This window comes from Camelina sativa, chromosome 17 (genome assembly GCF_030686135.1).
Source record: "Camelina sativa cultivar CO46 ecotype springtype chromosome 17, ASM3068613v1".
Lineage (NCBI taxonomy): Eukaryota > Viridiplantae > Streptophyta > Magnoliopsida > Brassicales > Brassicaceae > Camelina > Camelina sativa.
Genome location: NC_141896.1, coordinates 8,178,551 through 8,194,450, shown reverse-complemented (window position 1 = coordinate 8,194,450; position 15,900 = coordinate 8,178,551). Strand labels below are relative to the sequence as shown.

The 15,900-nt window shown below is 36.9% G+C and overlaps 5 protein-coding genes and 1 pseudogene across 6 annotated transcripts; 5 read left to right on the top strand and 1 right to left on the bottom strand.

Moving 5' to 3' along the window:
- The first annotated feature begins 1,974 nt into the window (after positions 1–1,974).
- On the top strand, positions 1,975–4,086 carry LOC104756243 (Homeodomain-like superfamily protein). Of its 2 annotated transcripts, XM_010478801.2 has the most exons (4): positions 2,016–2,570; positions 2,706–2,914; positions 3,222–3,573; positions 3,742–4,086. In XM_010478801.2, the coding sequence occupies exons 1-3, from the start codon at positions 2,261–2,263 to the stop codon at positions 3,555–3,557; spliced, it is 855 nt and encodes a 284-aa protein (XP_010477103.1). In that variant the 5' UTR covers positions 2,016–2,260; the 3' UTR covers positions 3,558–3,573; positions 3,742–4,086. The 2 variants fall into 2 exon arrangements, with proteins under 2 accessions (XP_087350352.1, XP_010477103.1); XM_087494226.1 differs by having other exon boundaries at positions 1,975–2,570; positions 3,222–4,086.
- Positions 4,087–4,230: 144 nt separating this feature from the next.
- On the top strand, positions 4,231–6,312 carry LOC104756242 (putative myosin-binding protein 5). The gene is made up of 2 exons (XM_010478800.3): positions 4,231–5,845; positions 5,934–6,312. Exons 1-2 carry the CDS (start codon positions 4,453–4,455, stop codon positions 6,131–6,133), a joined length of 1,593 nt encoding a protein of 530 aa, XP_010477102.1. The 5' UTR covers positions 4,231–4,452; the 3' UTR covers positions 6,134–6,312.
- Positions 6,313–6,818: 506 nt separating this feature from the next.
- LOC104756241 (germin-like protein subfamily T member 2) lies at positions 6,819–7,690 on the top strand. Its single transcript, XM_010478799.2, has one exon. It carries the CDS (start codon positions 6,926–6,928, stop codon positions 7,571–7,573), a length of 648 nt encoding a protein of 215 aa, XP_010477101.1. The 5' UTR covers positions 6,819–6,925; the 3' UTR covers positions 7,574–7,690.
- A 2,315-nt stretch (positions 7,691–10,005) lies between these two features.
- On the top strand, positions 10,006–11,005 carry LOC104756240 (germin-like protein subfamily T member 1). The gene has a single exon (XM_010478798.3). The coding sequence runs from the start codon at positions 10,206–10,208 to the stop codon at positions 10,872–10,874; it is 669 nt and encodes a 222-aa protein (XP_010477100.1). The 5' UTR covers positions 10,006–10,205; the 3' UTR covers positions 10,875–11,005.
- A 485-nt stretch (positions 11,006–11,490) lies between these two features.
- LOC104759290 (kelch repeat-containing protein At1g19460 pseudogene) lies at positions 11,491–13,061 on the top strand (annotated as a pseudogene).
- Positions 13,062–14,026: 965 nt separating this feature from the next.
- On the bottom strand, positions 14,027–15,293 carry LOC104756239 (uncharacterized). Its single transcript, XM_010478795.2, has 3 exons — positions 15,071–15,293; positions 14,853–14,976; positions 14,027–14,771 (listed from the first exon to the last, which is right to left on the bottom strand). The coding sequence occupies exons 1-3, from the start codon at positions 15,186–15,188 to the stop codon at positions 14,087–14,089; spliced, it is 927 nt and encodes a 308-aa protein (XP_010477097.1). The 5' UTR covers positions 15,189–15,293; the 3' UTR covers positions 14,027–14,086.
- Between the last annotated feature and the right edge of the window lie 607 nt (positions 15,294–15,900).

Below are 15,900 nucleotides of genomic sequence, written 5' to 3'. Positions count from 1 at the left end.
TCCTTTTAATTTCATCATCTTTGTGTGCAACCAAAGAAAAGTTAATGGTGGCTTTCATTCCTGACCAATATTTGTGCTGTTCCTTTTCTTTTTTCTTTTTTCACGGTAAATGTTTGATTAATAATTAGGATAATTTTATTTTATTTGATCTTTGGTAACATGCATGTTGTTGAATTTGAATCCCCATGCTTAAACTTGAACGGGATGATCATGACACCACGTTTTTAAGTAAAAAAACCACTAGGTAGAATATAAAGTAAAAATTCTAGCTAGAATATAAATACAGATACAAGGCTAATTTTGTGTGATTAACCAATGGTGGACGAACCTCGTCATGATACTCTTCAGTTTCTTAATTTGTTTTAAATATTTTACACCTAGTACAATGAAGTTGGCTCTTACCTTGACTCCAATTTTTTTAAAGTTTTATGATCATCAGAATTTGATAGAAATTTGGTTTATATTTATACTTATAATCTCTTACGTATTTACTAATTATTAGAGATATGACAAGATACTCATTAAAGACATAATATTTGATTGATCTCATTTTAGGAAGTATCTGTAATTAAATTAACCTAGTGTATCTTCTACCTCACATGTATAAATATCACGATGTACAATACTGTTTAAGATATCAAATACACATCTTTTACGTAGTATCAGAACATATACCGATACCCTAAATTTTTTTTTTGCACATCTTCTACACTAATATCTCTTACGTACTTACTAATAAATAGATCTAACCGACTGATCAAAACGTACATTGGTCATACCATATATGAGTATACATACGAGTACAATAATTTTTCTTTATGAAAGGCATATGTATTCTATTTACAAAAAAGTAACACTTATTCAGCATCAGCATTATCCAAAATTTGTGTGAATACAATCGTTTATTCATTTTTATTTGAAAGAATGCGGTTAGAATACTTAATGTAATATTTTATACTTATTAAGATGGGATTTAGAGTATAGTGGTATGCAATGTGAATTGATCCGTTTGAACACTTTTGAGGAGATTTATATATTTTAATCATTCTTCTAAGGGATACGTTGTTTTAAAATGATCGGACAACTTGTAAGGGAAATTAAACTTTAAAAAGGCAATTAATTGATGGGCACAAAAAGAAAAATAATTGATGGATATACATAAAATATTAGTATTAAAAAGATGAGGATATCATGTGCTCCCATTGGCCCCATGTCTTCATCAAATATTTTGATGCCACAATTTGGAATATTCTTTTCATTAGTTTATCAATCATTTAATTGTAACCAGAAGTAAAATTATCGTGACATCGTCAAAACACATTCAATATTTAATCTTTAAAAGGGGTTTATTTAGATTGAAAAGCTGAGGACGAAGTGTTCTTCCAGCAGATTTGAAATTTCCAAGGTAACTTTTGATTTGCTTATATGATTCGTAGCAAGAAATGGTTTTTTTTTTTTTATAAAGGTAAACAGGTTGGATGTAAATTGGGAATCGCACTCATGGAGTTGACCAGATTCGCTTAATAACTTACGTTACAAACTATTCCCTCCGTTTCTAAATATATCTTATTTTAATTAAAACATACAGATTAAGAAGTCATTTACTTTTAACAAGTTCAACCAATCAAAAACAATAATAATATACAATTTATACTACAATCAACAACTTTTATGAACCACCATGTCCATTATAATTCCTAAGTCATCTCTATAAACATAGTTTCATGCATCATGCGCACAAAGGCATAAGTCCGTTACCAACTTTTCCTCATTTTTATATTGAAATGTTCAACGACAACAAAAAAAAAACACACAAGAAGGACGTCGCGACACATTCAATTTCGATTAAAATGACAAAAACAATTAACAAAGAGAGATCATCAGAATATGTCCAAACATTACTAATACATAAAAATAAAACTAACTAATAAAAAGATAGATATAGAGAGACAAGAAGAAGGTCACCGAGGAAACAAGTGACGAACAAATAACAAATAGACACATCTCACGTTATCGTAACAACAACACAAGAGTGTAAGTAATGCCACGTGGCTTATATCGTGTTTTTATGAAAAAAAATAAAAAGACAAGAAGGAAGAAGAAGTAAGCTCAGATCCACTCACCACATACACACACACACCTCGTCTCTCCCTTATTTGTATGTTCGGTTCCTACAACAAAATTAAAAGATTACGAAAGGGTAAACATATCCAAAAAGCGACGCAAGGGCAATATCGGAATTTGCTTCTTCTTCTTCTTAATGGCCGCCGTTAGCAGCTCGTCGGAGACAGGAGACAGTGGCGCCGTCGTGAAGAGAGATGAGATCATGTTATTCGGAGTTAGGGTTGTTGTTGATCCGATGAGAAAGTGTGTGAGTTTGAACAATCTCTCTGATTACGAACAAAAGTCTTCGCCTGATGATGATCAGATCCCTAAGCTTCTCGTCGCCGCCGGAGAAGATAAAAACGAAGCGGACGCGACGACGGTGATTCTCGCCGACGGTTACGCCTCCGCCAATGACGCTGTTCACATCTCGTCTTCTTCCGGGGGTAACCGCGAGAGGAAACGAGGTACACATATTCTGAATGATTGTATTATCTATCAATCTCGTTGTAAAAATTTGATCTTTATATCCAAGTTTTGTGATTGAATCTGTGCATGTTGGGGATTGATTGATTTGTTATATCTGTGGGGTTTGATTTAAGGAGTTCCATGGACTGAGAATGAGCACAAGAGGTTCTTGATTGGGCTTCAGAAAGTAGGAAAAGGAGATTGGAAAGGCATATCAAGGAACTTTGTCAAGAGCAGGACTCCTACTCAAGTTGCTAGTCACGCTCAGAAGTACTTCCTCCGACGAACCAATCTCAACCGTCGTCGCCGAAGATCTAGCCTTTTTGACATTACAACCGAGACTGTAAGTCTCTCTAATCTTAGCCTGATTCATTTTGTTTCCTTATTTGTCATAATTTGAGTGGAATAGGTGTTCTCTGCTTTCTGAAAGCTCTTTCCTTTCTTAGAAGTCAATTTGTTTTTAGTATTCCCTCTTTTAGAATTGTAGGACAAAGAAGTATCATAATGATTTTGGTCAAATTGGGTATATATGTCTTTCAAGCTGTACTTAGTTAGTAGATAAATTCAAGATTGGGGGTTATAGGTAGAGATTTTACTTATCACTATAATGGTAAGTTGTGTGACAGTTAGGTTTGATTGGTTTTTATCAGGTTACAGATATGCCCATGGAGCAAGATCAGGCTCAGGAGAACTCACCACTACCTGAAACTAACATCATGTCCAGAGCTGAAGTTGCTGTGCCGACAAAAATTGAGACTTCACCACAACAGACGTTTAATCTCAACGATTCATATCTGGTGCCAGTAACCTTCCAAGCAAATCCTGCATTCAATCTAAGCACAGATGCTGCACCGCTTTCTCTCAACCTTTCTCTGGCCTCTTCATTTAATCTTAACGAGCAACCCAACTCAAGACACTCAGCTTTCACAATGATGCCAAGCTTCAGTGATGGAGATAGCAATAGCAGCATCATCAGAGTTGCTTAGACCTAATAAAGCCAAGGTGAATCTACAAGACCTTGCTTCTTTCTTTGTTTCTCTGTTGTTGTAGTAGTTGGTACAAATTAGGTATAAGATAACAAAAAGAACCGTCTTCAGTCTTGTTTTTGATCTTTTCTTTAGGCCTTACTGTGTCAAACTTTTATGTATTTTGTCTGAAAAAAATAATCAGGGAAAAAAAAGAACAATAACAGAGGAAGGCTGTTAGGGATGGACGAACTGTGTTTAGGGGTTCTTCATCATTTTCGTTTGTTTGTAAAAACTCTTTGGTCACACACACACTGTTATGAGTCGTTTTCTGCTGTGCGTGTTTTGTTTTTGTGGTATGTGTAAGTTAAAACAAACAAGTCGTGATTCTCATGTGGCCCATCTCAATCAATGGTTGGTGATTTGTGGGGTTTGTAGGCTTTTGTATACTCTTATCTTTTGGAGATAAGCTAAACTGTATGTATGGTTCGTTGAATATTTTATCATTATCTACAATCTCATAATAATGTCATGTGCCATTTTGACTTAATTTGGTGGATTTTTGTTTTCTTCCCCCAGCAAACACTATTTTTTTTTGCTTATAGTAGTACATGCCTACATGGTAATTAAGGGACATGATAATCCAAAACAACAGAACATAAGAACAACTCTAATTTTGTCTAAGTTTCATTATCTGCGATTAGCCGTTATTTCAGGTAATTTTTGGTCAATTCAATTCTTCCCCTATCCAAATATAGCAGACTAAATAATAAAGGTCATAATCTCTGTTTTTTTTCCCCCTTCTTCTGCTTCCATTTCAATCTTCATGTAACCTTTTTAGATAATTTCTTCTTCTTTTTTAGATTCCTGTTGATTTCTCTGTTTGCTTCGTGATCGCTTTTTTGCAATCACAATAATGTCTAACCGTTCCTTCAAGAGTTTCGTAGAAAAAGAACTTGGAACCTACCCACATTTTCTAATCTACGCTCTTCTTGAATGGATCCTCATCATTATCCTCTTCATCGATGGCTTCCTAGCTTTCTTCTCCAACCAAATGGCTAAGTTCTTCGATCTCAAAATCCCATGTCTTCTCTGCACTAGGCTCGACCATGTTCTTGTCAGAACAAACCCTGATTTCTATTACAACGACTCGATATGCGATGCTCACAAGAAGAATGTCTCGTCTCTCGCTTACTGTCATGTTCACAAGAAACTCTCTGAGATCAAACGAATGTGTGAAGGTTGTCTTCTCTCTTTCGCCACCGAGAAAGAATCAGACGTTGATACTTACAAGTCTCTTATTGGAATCTTGCATAAGGATCTTGAGCTTCTTATAGATGATGAACGTGAGCTTCAACTGGCGTTTCCAGTTACGGGTTCTAAGAGAGATGATAACTTTTATCAGATTGATTACAGAACTAACAATGGCAACGACAGGTTTCAGCAACACCAACGTTGTTCTTGTTGTGGGGAGCTACTGAAGGTGAAATCTGAGAAACCAAAGAATGGTAACCAATCTTTCTTTGGTGCTCCTAGTCCTTCTCCTAGAGTTTCATTCAATCAAAGAACCTTGGATGTGTCTAACATCAAATACACGGAATTGACCGAGGACGAAGATGCTCTTAACACAAAAGGCGCATTGGTGGATTCAGTCGATGATAGAACTCCAAGTTTTGTTAAAGGTGGCAATAAATTCTTTGGAATTCCACTTTCTGATTCGGTGCAGAACAGTCCACGATGGTCTGTTCGATCAATGAAGAAATCACTGACTGATCAGAATGGTTCGGAGAACGAAGTGTTGGATGGAGACTCGATACTTCATCATCTAAATAGACAGGTTAGATTGGATCGCAAGTCATTGATGGATTTGTATATGGAGTTAGACGAAGAGAGGAGTGCTTCAGCTGTTGCAGCAAACAACGCAATGGCTATGATCACGAGACTGCAAGCTGAGAAAGCTGCTGTTCAAATGGAGGCATTGCAGTATCAGAGAATGATGGATGAGCAAGCGGAATATGATCAAGAAGCTTTGCAGTCTATGAATGGTTTGTTGGTTAAGAGAGAAGAGGAAATGAAAGAGCTTGAAGCTGAAATCGAAGCTTATAGATTGAGATATGGATTGTTGGGAGAGGAAGACGAAGAAAGAGGAGAAGCAGCAGAAGAGTTTCTTGATGAAGAGAAAGATGAAACTAAACCGGTCTCAGATTTGCCTGTTTGTTCTTCAAATCATGAAGATGATTTGGAACAAATGAAAGATTCAGTTGAGGAGTCTAAACCTACCAATGGTGTGATCTTAGAGGAAGAAAATGGTAAGACTCTCATTCTGTTATATGTTTCTTTAAGAATCTTTCTTTAAGAAACTGTCTGAATCTTTGTTTTTGTTTGCATTTGTAACAGCAAATGGAAGCAGAAAAGATATGTTAGTGAAGGAGATATCAGAGATTACAGAGAGACTAAATGCAATTGAATCAAAAGGTGAACTGTTGCAGCAAATTTCAGATGTTTTAGATGTTAGTGAAGGAGAAGCAATTCTATTACAGATATCTCAGAATCTGCATATGCTTCGTAGTTTCATCGAAATGCCATCAGAATCATGACTCTGCTTTACTTACTTTCTTCTATCATCAGAAGAAATCCAAACAACATTCTTGTATCAAAATCTGTATGTAATTAATACTGAAATTTTTTATAACAGAACAAGCAAAAAAAACATTTGTTTGCTGCCTTGTCTTGTCTCTTACTTCAGATTCAATCTTGAACCTGTTTTAGTGTTTCAGAACTAGTGTTGATACTTTCTTTGATGATTCATTGAATCTCAAACTCTGACGCCAAGGAATTAAAAACATTATTTATGAAAATCCCACTTCAACAAACCCATAAAGACTTGACCAAGACAAATATTATTATCAAACAATATTAGATTCTTACCCACTAATGCCATCATGGAAAAAATCGTGCATTGTCGACCAATGACTCTCAGTTACAAACTAAAATTCTCTGAACTTCTCATTTTCTTTTTCTAAAAGACATCATTAAGTCTTGGAAGTTAAGATGTATCTTATGACTAAGTAAGAAATGTTCTCTGTTTAACAAAATGACAGTTTAACCATTAACTTTGACATGTTCTTCAAATTGCTTCTTACGACAAAATCAATAAAATGCTTTAGAAAAAAATAGTATTAGTTTTGATCAGAGCATCAAACTTGAACCATTAGTAATAAACAAACAATATTTTCATGCCCATTTATATACCTCAACCGATCTCCAATTATTTTTCTATAGACTAAAAAATAGAAGAAGTCAAAAGAAACTATGCCAAAGACCAAAATAAACCACTATATATCTACAAAACAGAGGATGCTCTGTTTCATCATTCTCATCAATAAGCTATGACGACTACTCTTTTCAGATCTTTCTTTCTAACGCTATGCCTCTTCGTAATCCCATCTCTCTCATCTGATTCTGATCCTTTGCAAGACTTCTGCGTTGGCGATCTCAAAGCTTCTCCTTCCATCAATGGCTTCCCTTGCAAGTCAGCCGTCTCCGCTTCTGACTTTTTCTTCTCCGGCTTAGGTGCTCCTTTAAACACCACGAACGCTAACGGGGTAGCCGTGACTCCAGCCAACGTCTTAACTTTTCCGGGTCTAAACACTTTAGGACTCTCGATGAACAACGTTGAATTCGCTCCAGGAGGTGTAAACCCGCCTCACTCGCACCCGCGTGCAACCGAAGCTGGAGTTGTGATCGAAGGTTCGGTTTTTGTCGGGTTCTTGACTACTAACAACACGCTGTTCTCGAAGGTTATACATGCCGGAGAGATGTTCGTTGTCCCAAGAGGATTGGTTCATTTCCAATGGAATGTTGGTAAAGGGAAAGCGCGTTTGATAACCGCTTTTAACAGTCAGCTTCCAGGATCAGCTGTTCTGCCTAGTTCTCTGTTTGGCTCAAACCCTACGATTCCAAATCCGGTTTTGACCAAAACGTTTAGGACTGATGATGTTACTGTGAACAAACTCAAGTCCAAGTTTGCTGTTTGAATTGTTTCATTAATGATCTTTCTCAATTCGATTTTATAGCAAATAACTACTTATGTGTAACAACAAATTGGTATGAAAAATTTGAAACTAAAACATTAAGAGATTCAGTTCTTGTCACTTATTTTTCTTCTCTCTATAAGATTTTTTCTTCTGAAGATTAAATTTTGTTGCAATGTAAACAATTTGATTAAGAGAACTCATTCTCTATCATGTTTACCAGTTCTTGGGGACTTTTGTTGATTCTTATAAAGTATAAATGTTGATGCCAAGTAATCTGTGTTTCTTAATTAAATAATTTGTGCCAAAAGTCTCTCATAAAACTCTTAGAGATATTCTTAGGCTACAGTGAGGAGAAGTAGCCTAAGAGGTTTCATTGTCATATGATTGACAGAAGAGAGTGGACATGAGAAGCATCTTTTATTCAGTCACCCAATATAATCACATCAAGTGAAGCGGTCTCCTCTTTTTCATTGCCTAAAATTTAATATAGATGCATCATGGAAGCTAGCTTGTGGAGTTGAATGGGTGCCACGACCTTATAAAGGCACTGTCAAATGGTTTGGAGCTAAGACGTATGAGTCAGGCATTACAATGGAGATCTTAGAGACAAAACGAAGGCATCTCATGACTCATGCCAATGCCATTATATACTTTCAAATGTAGATAAGCCAAAAAGGGCCTCTCATCTTTTCCTATTTATCAGTGCTATTTTGGATGATTGTACTCTCCCTTAGGGAAAACAATTATGGTGTGGAAGAAGGACGCTCTCACCCACTCAACCTTTTGTTTGTTTGTAAAGATTCTCTCTGCTCCATGTCGATTAATTTGTCACTAAGGCACCAATGTGATAAGGAAAGCTTTTGAATGTAAATGATAATAAGGAGAGCTTATCCAAGATAAAGAGGAATTCATAATTAAATAACCAAAATCACAGTTTACAGAAAGAAATGAAATTGCAAATACAAGTGAGAAATGAGTTCAGCATATCCCATAGAAGCCTCATCATGGCTAATCCCTCACTTGAATCAACATGCCCATCCTTAACCATACTCCACCTTATTTATAGATAACCTTCTCTTAGTCTCCTGTACCCATATTCTTAACCCTCGTCACGTATAATCCCAGTCACACTCTTGGAGTCCTAATCCTTCAGTCCTTCACGCGTGTGAGCTTCAAAACTTGGTGCCACCTCATTACTTTTTCCTCTTTCTGAAATACACATGATAGACCTTATCACATATCCTTGGTTGCAATCTGCCCTTGAAGCTGAAGTAGTGGCAGTTTTGTCTTGATAACCTTGGCATTGAACATGTAACGTTAGAAGACCTTTATAGCTGGACCCACTGAAGAGTGTCACTATGGAGATATTGGAGAACAAAACAAAGGCATCTCATGCCAATGCCACAATATACATACTTTCAAATCTAGATAAGCCAAAAGGGCCTCATCTTTTCCGATTTATCATTGCTATTTTGGATGATTCTTGTGTAAAACCAACGGTTCATTTGTATTCAGTAATCTTAATGATAATTTGTAAGTTTCACTATATATCAACAAAACAGAGGATGCTCTGTTTCACCATCACTCATCAACTCATCAATAGCTATGAGTCATAGCCTATGACTACTACTCTCCAAATCTCTTCTTCTCTTTTCACATCTTTCTTTCTAACGTTCTGCCTCTTCGTAATCCCATCACTCTCATCTGGTTCTGATCCTTTACAAGACTTCTGTGTTGGCGATCTCAAGCATCTATGATCTATCAGTCAGTCACCCCATACATTCACATCAAGTGAAGCGGTCTCCTCCTCTTCTTCATTGCCTAAAATGTAATACAAATGCATCATGGAAGGAAGACATAGAAGCTTGTGGAGTTGTATGGGTGCTAAGAGATGACAAAGGCACTGTCAGATGGGGTTTGTGGCTAAGACATATCCTCGGTTGGAATCTGCCTTGAAGCTGAAGTAGTGGTACTTTAATGGGAGATTTCTTGTCTTGACAACCTTGGCACTGAACATTCCAAAGAAATGATTAAGGTATTAGAAGACCTTCATAGCTGACCCCACTGAAGATGGAGATCTTAAAGATGGAACGAAGGCATTTCATGCCATTGCCATCATATACTTTCAAATCTAAAGAAACCAAAATGGCCTCATCTTTTCCTATTTATCATGCTATTTTGGATGATTGTACCTCCCCATTGTGTATGTTCACAACGGTTGATTTGGATGTTCACAACATTTATATTGAGTCAAAAAAACCTTAGGAGACATCATTATCAACAAATGGTTGTCATGAAATTCAGAAAATTAACTCTTATTTAGAGATTCATACCAACTAATTTAATTTATTACAAGTTACTTCCTACCTTATAACCAGCAGGTTTGAAATGTTCTGGTGATTGCTTGTCTCTTTCATTGCTTCTCTTAAGACAAATTCAACACAAAGTTTAGGAAAACAGAGCATCAAACTTGAACCATTCTTTCTCATATACCTCAAATTCTCCAAATTATAATATTTTTAACGAAAGAAAAGTAGAAGGGGTCAAATTACACTTTTCCAAAGACCAGAGTAAAACCACTATATATCAACAAAGCAGAGGATGCTCTGTTTCATCATTCTCATCAATAGCTATGATGACTACTCTCCAAATCTCTTCTTCTTCTCTTTTCATATCTTTCCTTCTAACTCTTAGTCTCTTTGTAATCCCATCTCTCTCATCTGATTCTGATCCTTTGCAAGACTTTTGCGTTGGCGATCTCAAAGCGTCTCCCTCCATCAATGGCTTCCCTTGCAAGTCAGCCGTCTCTGCTTCTGACTTCTTCTACTCCGGCTTAGGTGGTCCCTTAGACACCTCGAACCCTAACGGCGCAAATGTTGCTCCCGCCAACGTCCTTACCTTTCCAGGTCTAAACACTTTAGGAATCTCGATGAACAACGTTGAACTAGCTCCAGGCGGCGTGAACTCGCCTCACTTGCACCCGCGTGCAACCGAAGTAGGAACTGTGATAGAAGGCTCGGTCTTTGTAGGGTTCTTGACTACGAACAACACTCTTTTCTCAAAGGTTTTGAATGCGGGAGAGGCGTTTGTTATCCCTAGAGGATTGGTTCATTTCCAATGGAACGTTGGCCAAGTGAAAGCACGTTTGATAACCGCTTTTAACAGCCAGCTCCCAGGAGCAGTTATTTTGCCTAATACTCTGTTTGGTTCTAACCCTGAGATTCCAAACGCAGTGTTGACCAGAGCGTTTAGGACTGATGATACAACTGTGCACAATCTCAAGTCCAAGTTTGCTGGTTGAATCTTTTAATCTATGTTTTCTGAAACGATATTTTGCAATAACGCTTTGTAGCAACTATCGTATACACTGTCTGTAATAATATACTCGGTATGAAAATTGGAAACTAAATAATAATAATCAAGATTGATCTCTTTCTCTCTTTTTTTTTTTTCATATTCTTTCTTGTGTAAATTTTATTTGGTTGTTAACTTGCGATATCAAAGAACTCATTCTCTAACAAAGTTGTCGTAATCGTTCTTTTCTTAATTAAATCATTTGTGAAAAGTCTCCGCTAACAATCTTAAAGAAGTACTAAAAATGAAAATGAAACTATGGCTATAAATACTTGAAGAGCTATTTATAAGAATTTGACCATAACCGTTTCTTTAGAAGAATTTGACTGTAGCATGTAAATTGTTTGAAATATCATATCCTAAAAACAGAATTTGGGCTTTTAAAAGGGTCCAGTGTTATTCGCTTGGAAGGGCCACATGAATTTTTGATTCCTCCTTTTCAAAGATATACTAAAATGAAAATGAAACTATATATGGCTATAAATACTCGAAGAGCTATCCAAAAAATCGAACTAGACTCTGTTTCCATTATTTCTCACCGTTGACTTCACACACACGAAACAACGATGGTTAACATCTCTGAAATTTCCAACGACTCTATTGACGGCGGCGATGCAAACAAGAAACAAGAAGAACTCGACAAGAAACAAAAAGAAGAAGCAGTTTTAAGAAAAAGAAGAAGAATATCGACAAGAAACGAGAACCGAAACAAGAAGCCGAAGGAAGAAGACGTAGAAGAAGAAGAAGACGCAGAAGAAGAAGAAGAAGAAGAAGAAGAAGAAGAAGAAGAAGAAGAAGAAGAAGAAGAAGAAGAAGAAGAAGAAGAAGAAGAGAAACGTTCGGTATCTTTCCCACTTCCAAACGATGTAACCGAAGCTCTCGTCGCACTCATCCGGAGATGTGATTACCCAAGTCTCTCTTCCGTCTCCCGTTACTTTTTCAGTTTGATCGCTTCGTCAAGTCTCTACGAAACGCGTGCGCGCCTCGGTCTTTCCGAAACGTTTCTTTATGCCTCCATCGGATACACTACTAATGATCTCCAAAACTGGCATATTCTGCATCGAAACAAGGCTTCTTCTTTACGACTGACCAAACTCTGTCGTCACTATCGGTTTAGAGATGTATGTGATCGGTGGACTCATCGACCTAACACGCTTGAAGGTTATGAATGTCATCGATTGCAGAACTCACAGGTGTCGCTCGCTCCCTCCAATGAGAAGGGGTCGTTACAAGGCAGCCGCCGGAGTAATTGACGGAAAGATTTACGTAATCGGAGGTTTCAGGAAGCGACTTCCATTGGAGTCGGAATGGATCGAAGTGTTCGATCTTAAGAAACAGATTTGGGAATCTTTGCCTGGTCCGTACCCTGAATATAATGGTTCTGGCCATTTTAGGACACATGTCGTGATGGAAGACAAGATTTACATTTTGGATTATAAAGGTTGTTTGGTTTACGATCCAAAAAGAAGAAGAGGTGATGAATGGGACGCATCTGCCGTCGGTGCAACTGATCATCCAATAAAGAATATGTGGAAAGAGTCATGTGCTGTGCAATGTGTGGTAGATGATATGCTGTATACAATTGATCGTCGGTGTACTCTTGGACATCCAATAGTCGTATATGATCCAAAGGAGAAGACTTGGAGACCTGTGAAAGGTGAATCTTTGAGGAGGCTGCCTGATTATATCGTCTATCCTGCTTCTGAAATGGCGAATTTTGGTGGAAAGTTGGCGATTTTGGGCAGTAACAGGGGCTATGTTCATGGTGATTGTATTTGGTGCGCAATGATCGTGTTGGAAAAACGTCAAGGAGGTGAGATTTGGGGGAATGTGGAATCACTCGACTGTGTGCTTGGAGGCATTAACTCTCTCACGGTTCGGCTTTGTCGAACTCTTACCATTTGATGATACCTACATACATGGGATGGTCTCTTGCAGCTATATGTTTCTGTGATTTGAGTATGGACTCTCGTTTTCTTTCTTAATGTTTTTTTCAAGCCTTTTCTTTAGCCTCAAGGCTTAGTTGTCGTTTTGGTGATCTTGTTGCAATTTAAGGATCTTTATTACATCTAAACCGTGTAAGCAGTTTGTTGATCGGAGAGCAAATATCAAGAGTAACTCGTCCTTCTATTAACGTCTCTGTGCAGGATATATAAGTTAATAACACTCTTACACATAATTGTTATATAGCCTTGAGTAGATAAGCTGTAAGAAGAGTATAGGCTAGCTGCATTATACAATATTTTCACCAAAACTTGTTGGATGCATCTTTATTTACAACTACAGATATATGTTTGGGGGGGGGGGGGGGGGGGGGGGGGGGGGTTCGTGCAATTGAACACTTTCACTAACATGCTCTCAATTTTTTTTTTTTTTTCTAAAATCAGATTATAACAAAAAAAAAAATCAGTCTGCTTCTCTACTATATCTGCTTCAGGTAAGATATGATTATTATACATTTTAGAATTTAGATGAAGCAAAAAAAAACAGAGTTTTTTAGTTAACTTGAAGTAGCCAGAGTTTGGGCTTCAAAAATGGTCCAGAGTCGTCGGCCTAAGAGCCCATATAATGGTCGTCGGAGCGTGAGGGCCACTCTCGTAAAAGGCGCGTGGGATAAGACATAAAGCGACGGAGCAGACTCATTTTTTCTCGCAGTTTCACTTCGGAGAAGAAGCAAAAGAAGTAGATCAATCTCAACCGTAGTCATTCTCCGATGATCTGTTTCTGGAGTGAGAATTTCAAAACCCTAATTTGATTCCCTCCCCCTTCTCAACCATTGACTCAACCCCAAAGTCGACCACAATCTCATAATCTAATTCCGCCGGAATCCACCGTCGATTCAGCCGGAGTTTCAGGATCAGTCGTCTCATCTACCACAATCGACGCTCAACGGATCACTGAATTAGGCAATAAGTCAACTCTTAATAAAATCATAAGTCAACTCTTAATTATAATACAGTAGTTTTTTTTTTTAGGTAATTAAATGATGATCATAACATCTTCCGCACAATCATACATTTTCAATTTGCTCTTTGATTTATGTTTATGAAATCATTCTCAATCAAAGTTTGTAACAATAATCGAAGATGAAACCTCACTTTCAATTCTCGTTATTAGAATGTTTCTTTATTTAGTAGTTGAGAAGAGGAAGAGAAAGAACTAAAAATGGAAAGGGTTCTCCAAATAGCTGGGAAATCCCAAGAACAACTCTTTTTCTTTAGCTAAAATCGATTCTACGAACCCGTTGCTCGAAGATTCTTCTTCAAACTGAGAAGCTATTGTTAATGTATTAGGCATCGTAGCTGCTGCTACCTCAGAGAAGTCGTTGCCGAACAAATTGTCTAGTTCTTGAGGGTTATGATTCTGTTGGTTTTCATGAAAGTTTTCTTGGTCAAGAAGAAAGTCAGACCAAGTGAAGTTAACCTCTGAATTCTCTTGAGCTATTGTTGAACAGGTTGAAGAGAACAATGGAGGAGACGAATTAGAAGAAGACGAAGAGGCGTACACAAACGTTGACTCTGGCTTGACTTGGTTCGATGACTCGGTCATAAGCTTGATTGCTTGTAAATGAAACATGAGATCTCCTGAATCATCAGGTTGTTGTTGATGGGTATCCTCGTTGAGCGAGTGATTACGTCCAAGAGGTGCGCCTTGGTTAGAGGGATTAGGGTTTAGGTTCCCGCCACCATTGATGTTGCCGTATTCAGCAAGTACGTGAGAAAAGGGACGGTGAGTGACATGATCTATCCCCATTTCAGACAGTTTCTTCTTTAGTTTTGTGTTCCAAAACATCTTCACTTCTTCTTCTGTCTTTCCTGGTAAATGTTGTGCAATAAGTTGCCATCTAAATCCACACAAACAAGATATAATCAGAATCTGTGAAATCCTCAACGAATATTCAAGTAATTTGCGATATAAGCACAACCTGCTTCCCATTGCTGCGTGCATCTTGATGATCAGATCTTCTTCTTCAGAAGTGAAGCTCTCATGCTTTGTTCCTGAATGATCAGTCTTTCTCACTCTGCAACTCTTCCCACATCTCCTAAGTCCTATAAATGTTCAAACACATATACATAGATATATCATAGTATCATACTAACATCATATTATATAGTTAAAGAAAAAGAGAAATGTTTTTGTAACCTATTTTCTTAGGAGCTGCAGATCCATTTTTAGACGCAGACGCAAACACAAACTTTTGGGTGGTGTCTTCTTCGTTTGCCCAAGGATTCTTTGATTTTGAAGAGCAAGATCTCACCATTTTCCTTTAAAAGAAACAAAATAAATAAATGAAGTTAATAGTATAGGAGATCTATATTAAAAGCTTTTCTTTAGGAAGATGAAGAATGAGGCATGTAATAATAATACAAAGGGAGTGTTGTGAAGAAGGAAGGGGTTAGGCAAAATGGGTTTGGAGGTATAAGAAGCGTGTGTGGCAAGAAAGGCATGAATATATTTGTTCATCTTTCTTAAATTACATATGCATGATTCTTTAATTATATATAAATTATTATTTTCATCTTTATTTCGCCATGTCTCCAAAATTAAATTCATCAAAGAATAAACATTTGGTTCCAAGTTCTTTAGCACAACTCATTATAGGTTATAAAATTGTTTCCTAATATAATCCATAACAACTTTTAATGAAATTAAAAGAGGGCTTAAAAGAGGGCATAAGTCTTGAAGTTTACAAAAAATATTTATTGATTTTTCAAAGAAAAATAAGGCATCTTTTAGTGAGTGATTAACATATATAAGTTTATTTTAGTAGTAGTAAATGGTAACAATAAAATATTTTTGCTTTAATAAACACTAATGTAAAAGGGAAAGGACTTGGATAATCTATGATAATGATCACAACAAGTTTCTACTTGCAAAACCAATTAATTAATAACTAATATATTTCTTTAAGACAAATACATATGCATAGACATAGCAAATCGTATAAATATTATTATATCTAAAATCAAAGT

What these genes read in the sequence shown, in the direction of transcription:
- LOC104756243 (XM_087494226.1), top strand. Translation starts at nt 2,261, where the DNA reads ATGGCCGCCGTTAGCAGCTCGTCGGAGACAGGAGACAGTGGCGCCGTC. An exon ending in TAACCGCGAGAGGAAACGAG is followed by an intron (nt 2,571 to 2,705) that starts GTACACATATTC and finishes GTTTGATTTAAG; the next exon opens with GAGTTCCATGGACTGAGAAT. An exon ending in TTGACATTACAACCGAGACT is followed by an intron (nt 2,915 to 3,221) that starts GTAAGTCTCTCT and finishes GGTTTTTATCAG; the next exon opens with GTTACAGATATGCCCATGGA.
- LOC104756242 (XM_010478800.3), top strand. Translation starts at nt 4,453, where the DNA reads ATGTCTAACCGTTCCTTCAAGAGTTTCGTAGAAAAAGAACTTGGAACC. An exon ending in GATCTTAGAGGAAGAAAATG is followed by an intron (nt 5,846 to 5,933) that starts GTAAGACTCTCA and finishes CATTTGTAACAG; the next exon opens with CAAATGGAAGCAGAAAAGAT.
- LOC104756241 (XM_010478799.2), top strand. Translation starts at nt 6,926, where the DNA reads ATGACGACTACTCTTTTCAGATCTTTCTTTCTAACGCTATGCCTCTTC.
- LOC104756240 (XM_010478798.3), top strand. Translation starts at nt 10,206, where the DNA reads ATGATGACTACTCTCCAAATCTCTTCTTCTTCTCTTTTCATATCTTTC.
- LOC104756239 (XM_010478795.2), bottom strand. Translation starts at nt 15,188, where the DNA reads ATGGTGAGATCTTGCTCTTCAAAATCAAAGAATCCTTGGGCAAACGAA. An exon ending in TGCAGCTCCTAAGAAAATAG is followed by an intron (nt 14,977 to 15,070) that starts GTTACAAAAACA and finishes GAACATTTATAG; the next exon opens with GACTTAGGAGATGTGGGAAG. An exon ending in CACGCAGCAATGGGAAGCAG is followed by an intron (nt 14,772 to 14,852) that starts GTTGTGCTTATA and finishes GTGTGGATTTAG; the next exon opens with ATGGCAACTTATTGCACAAC.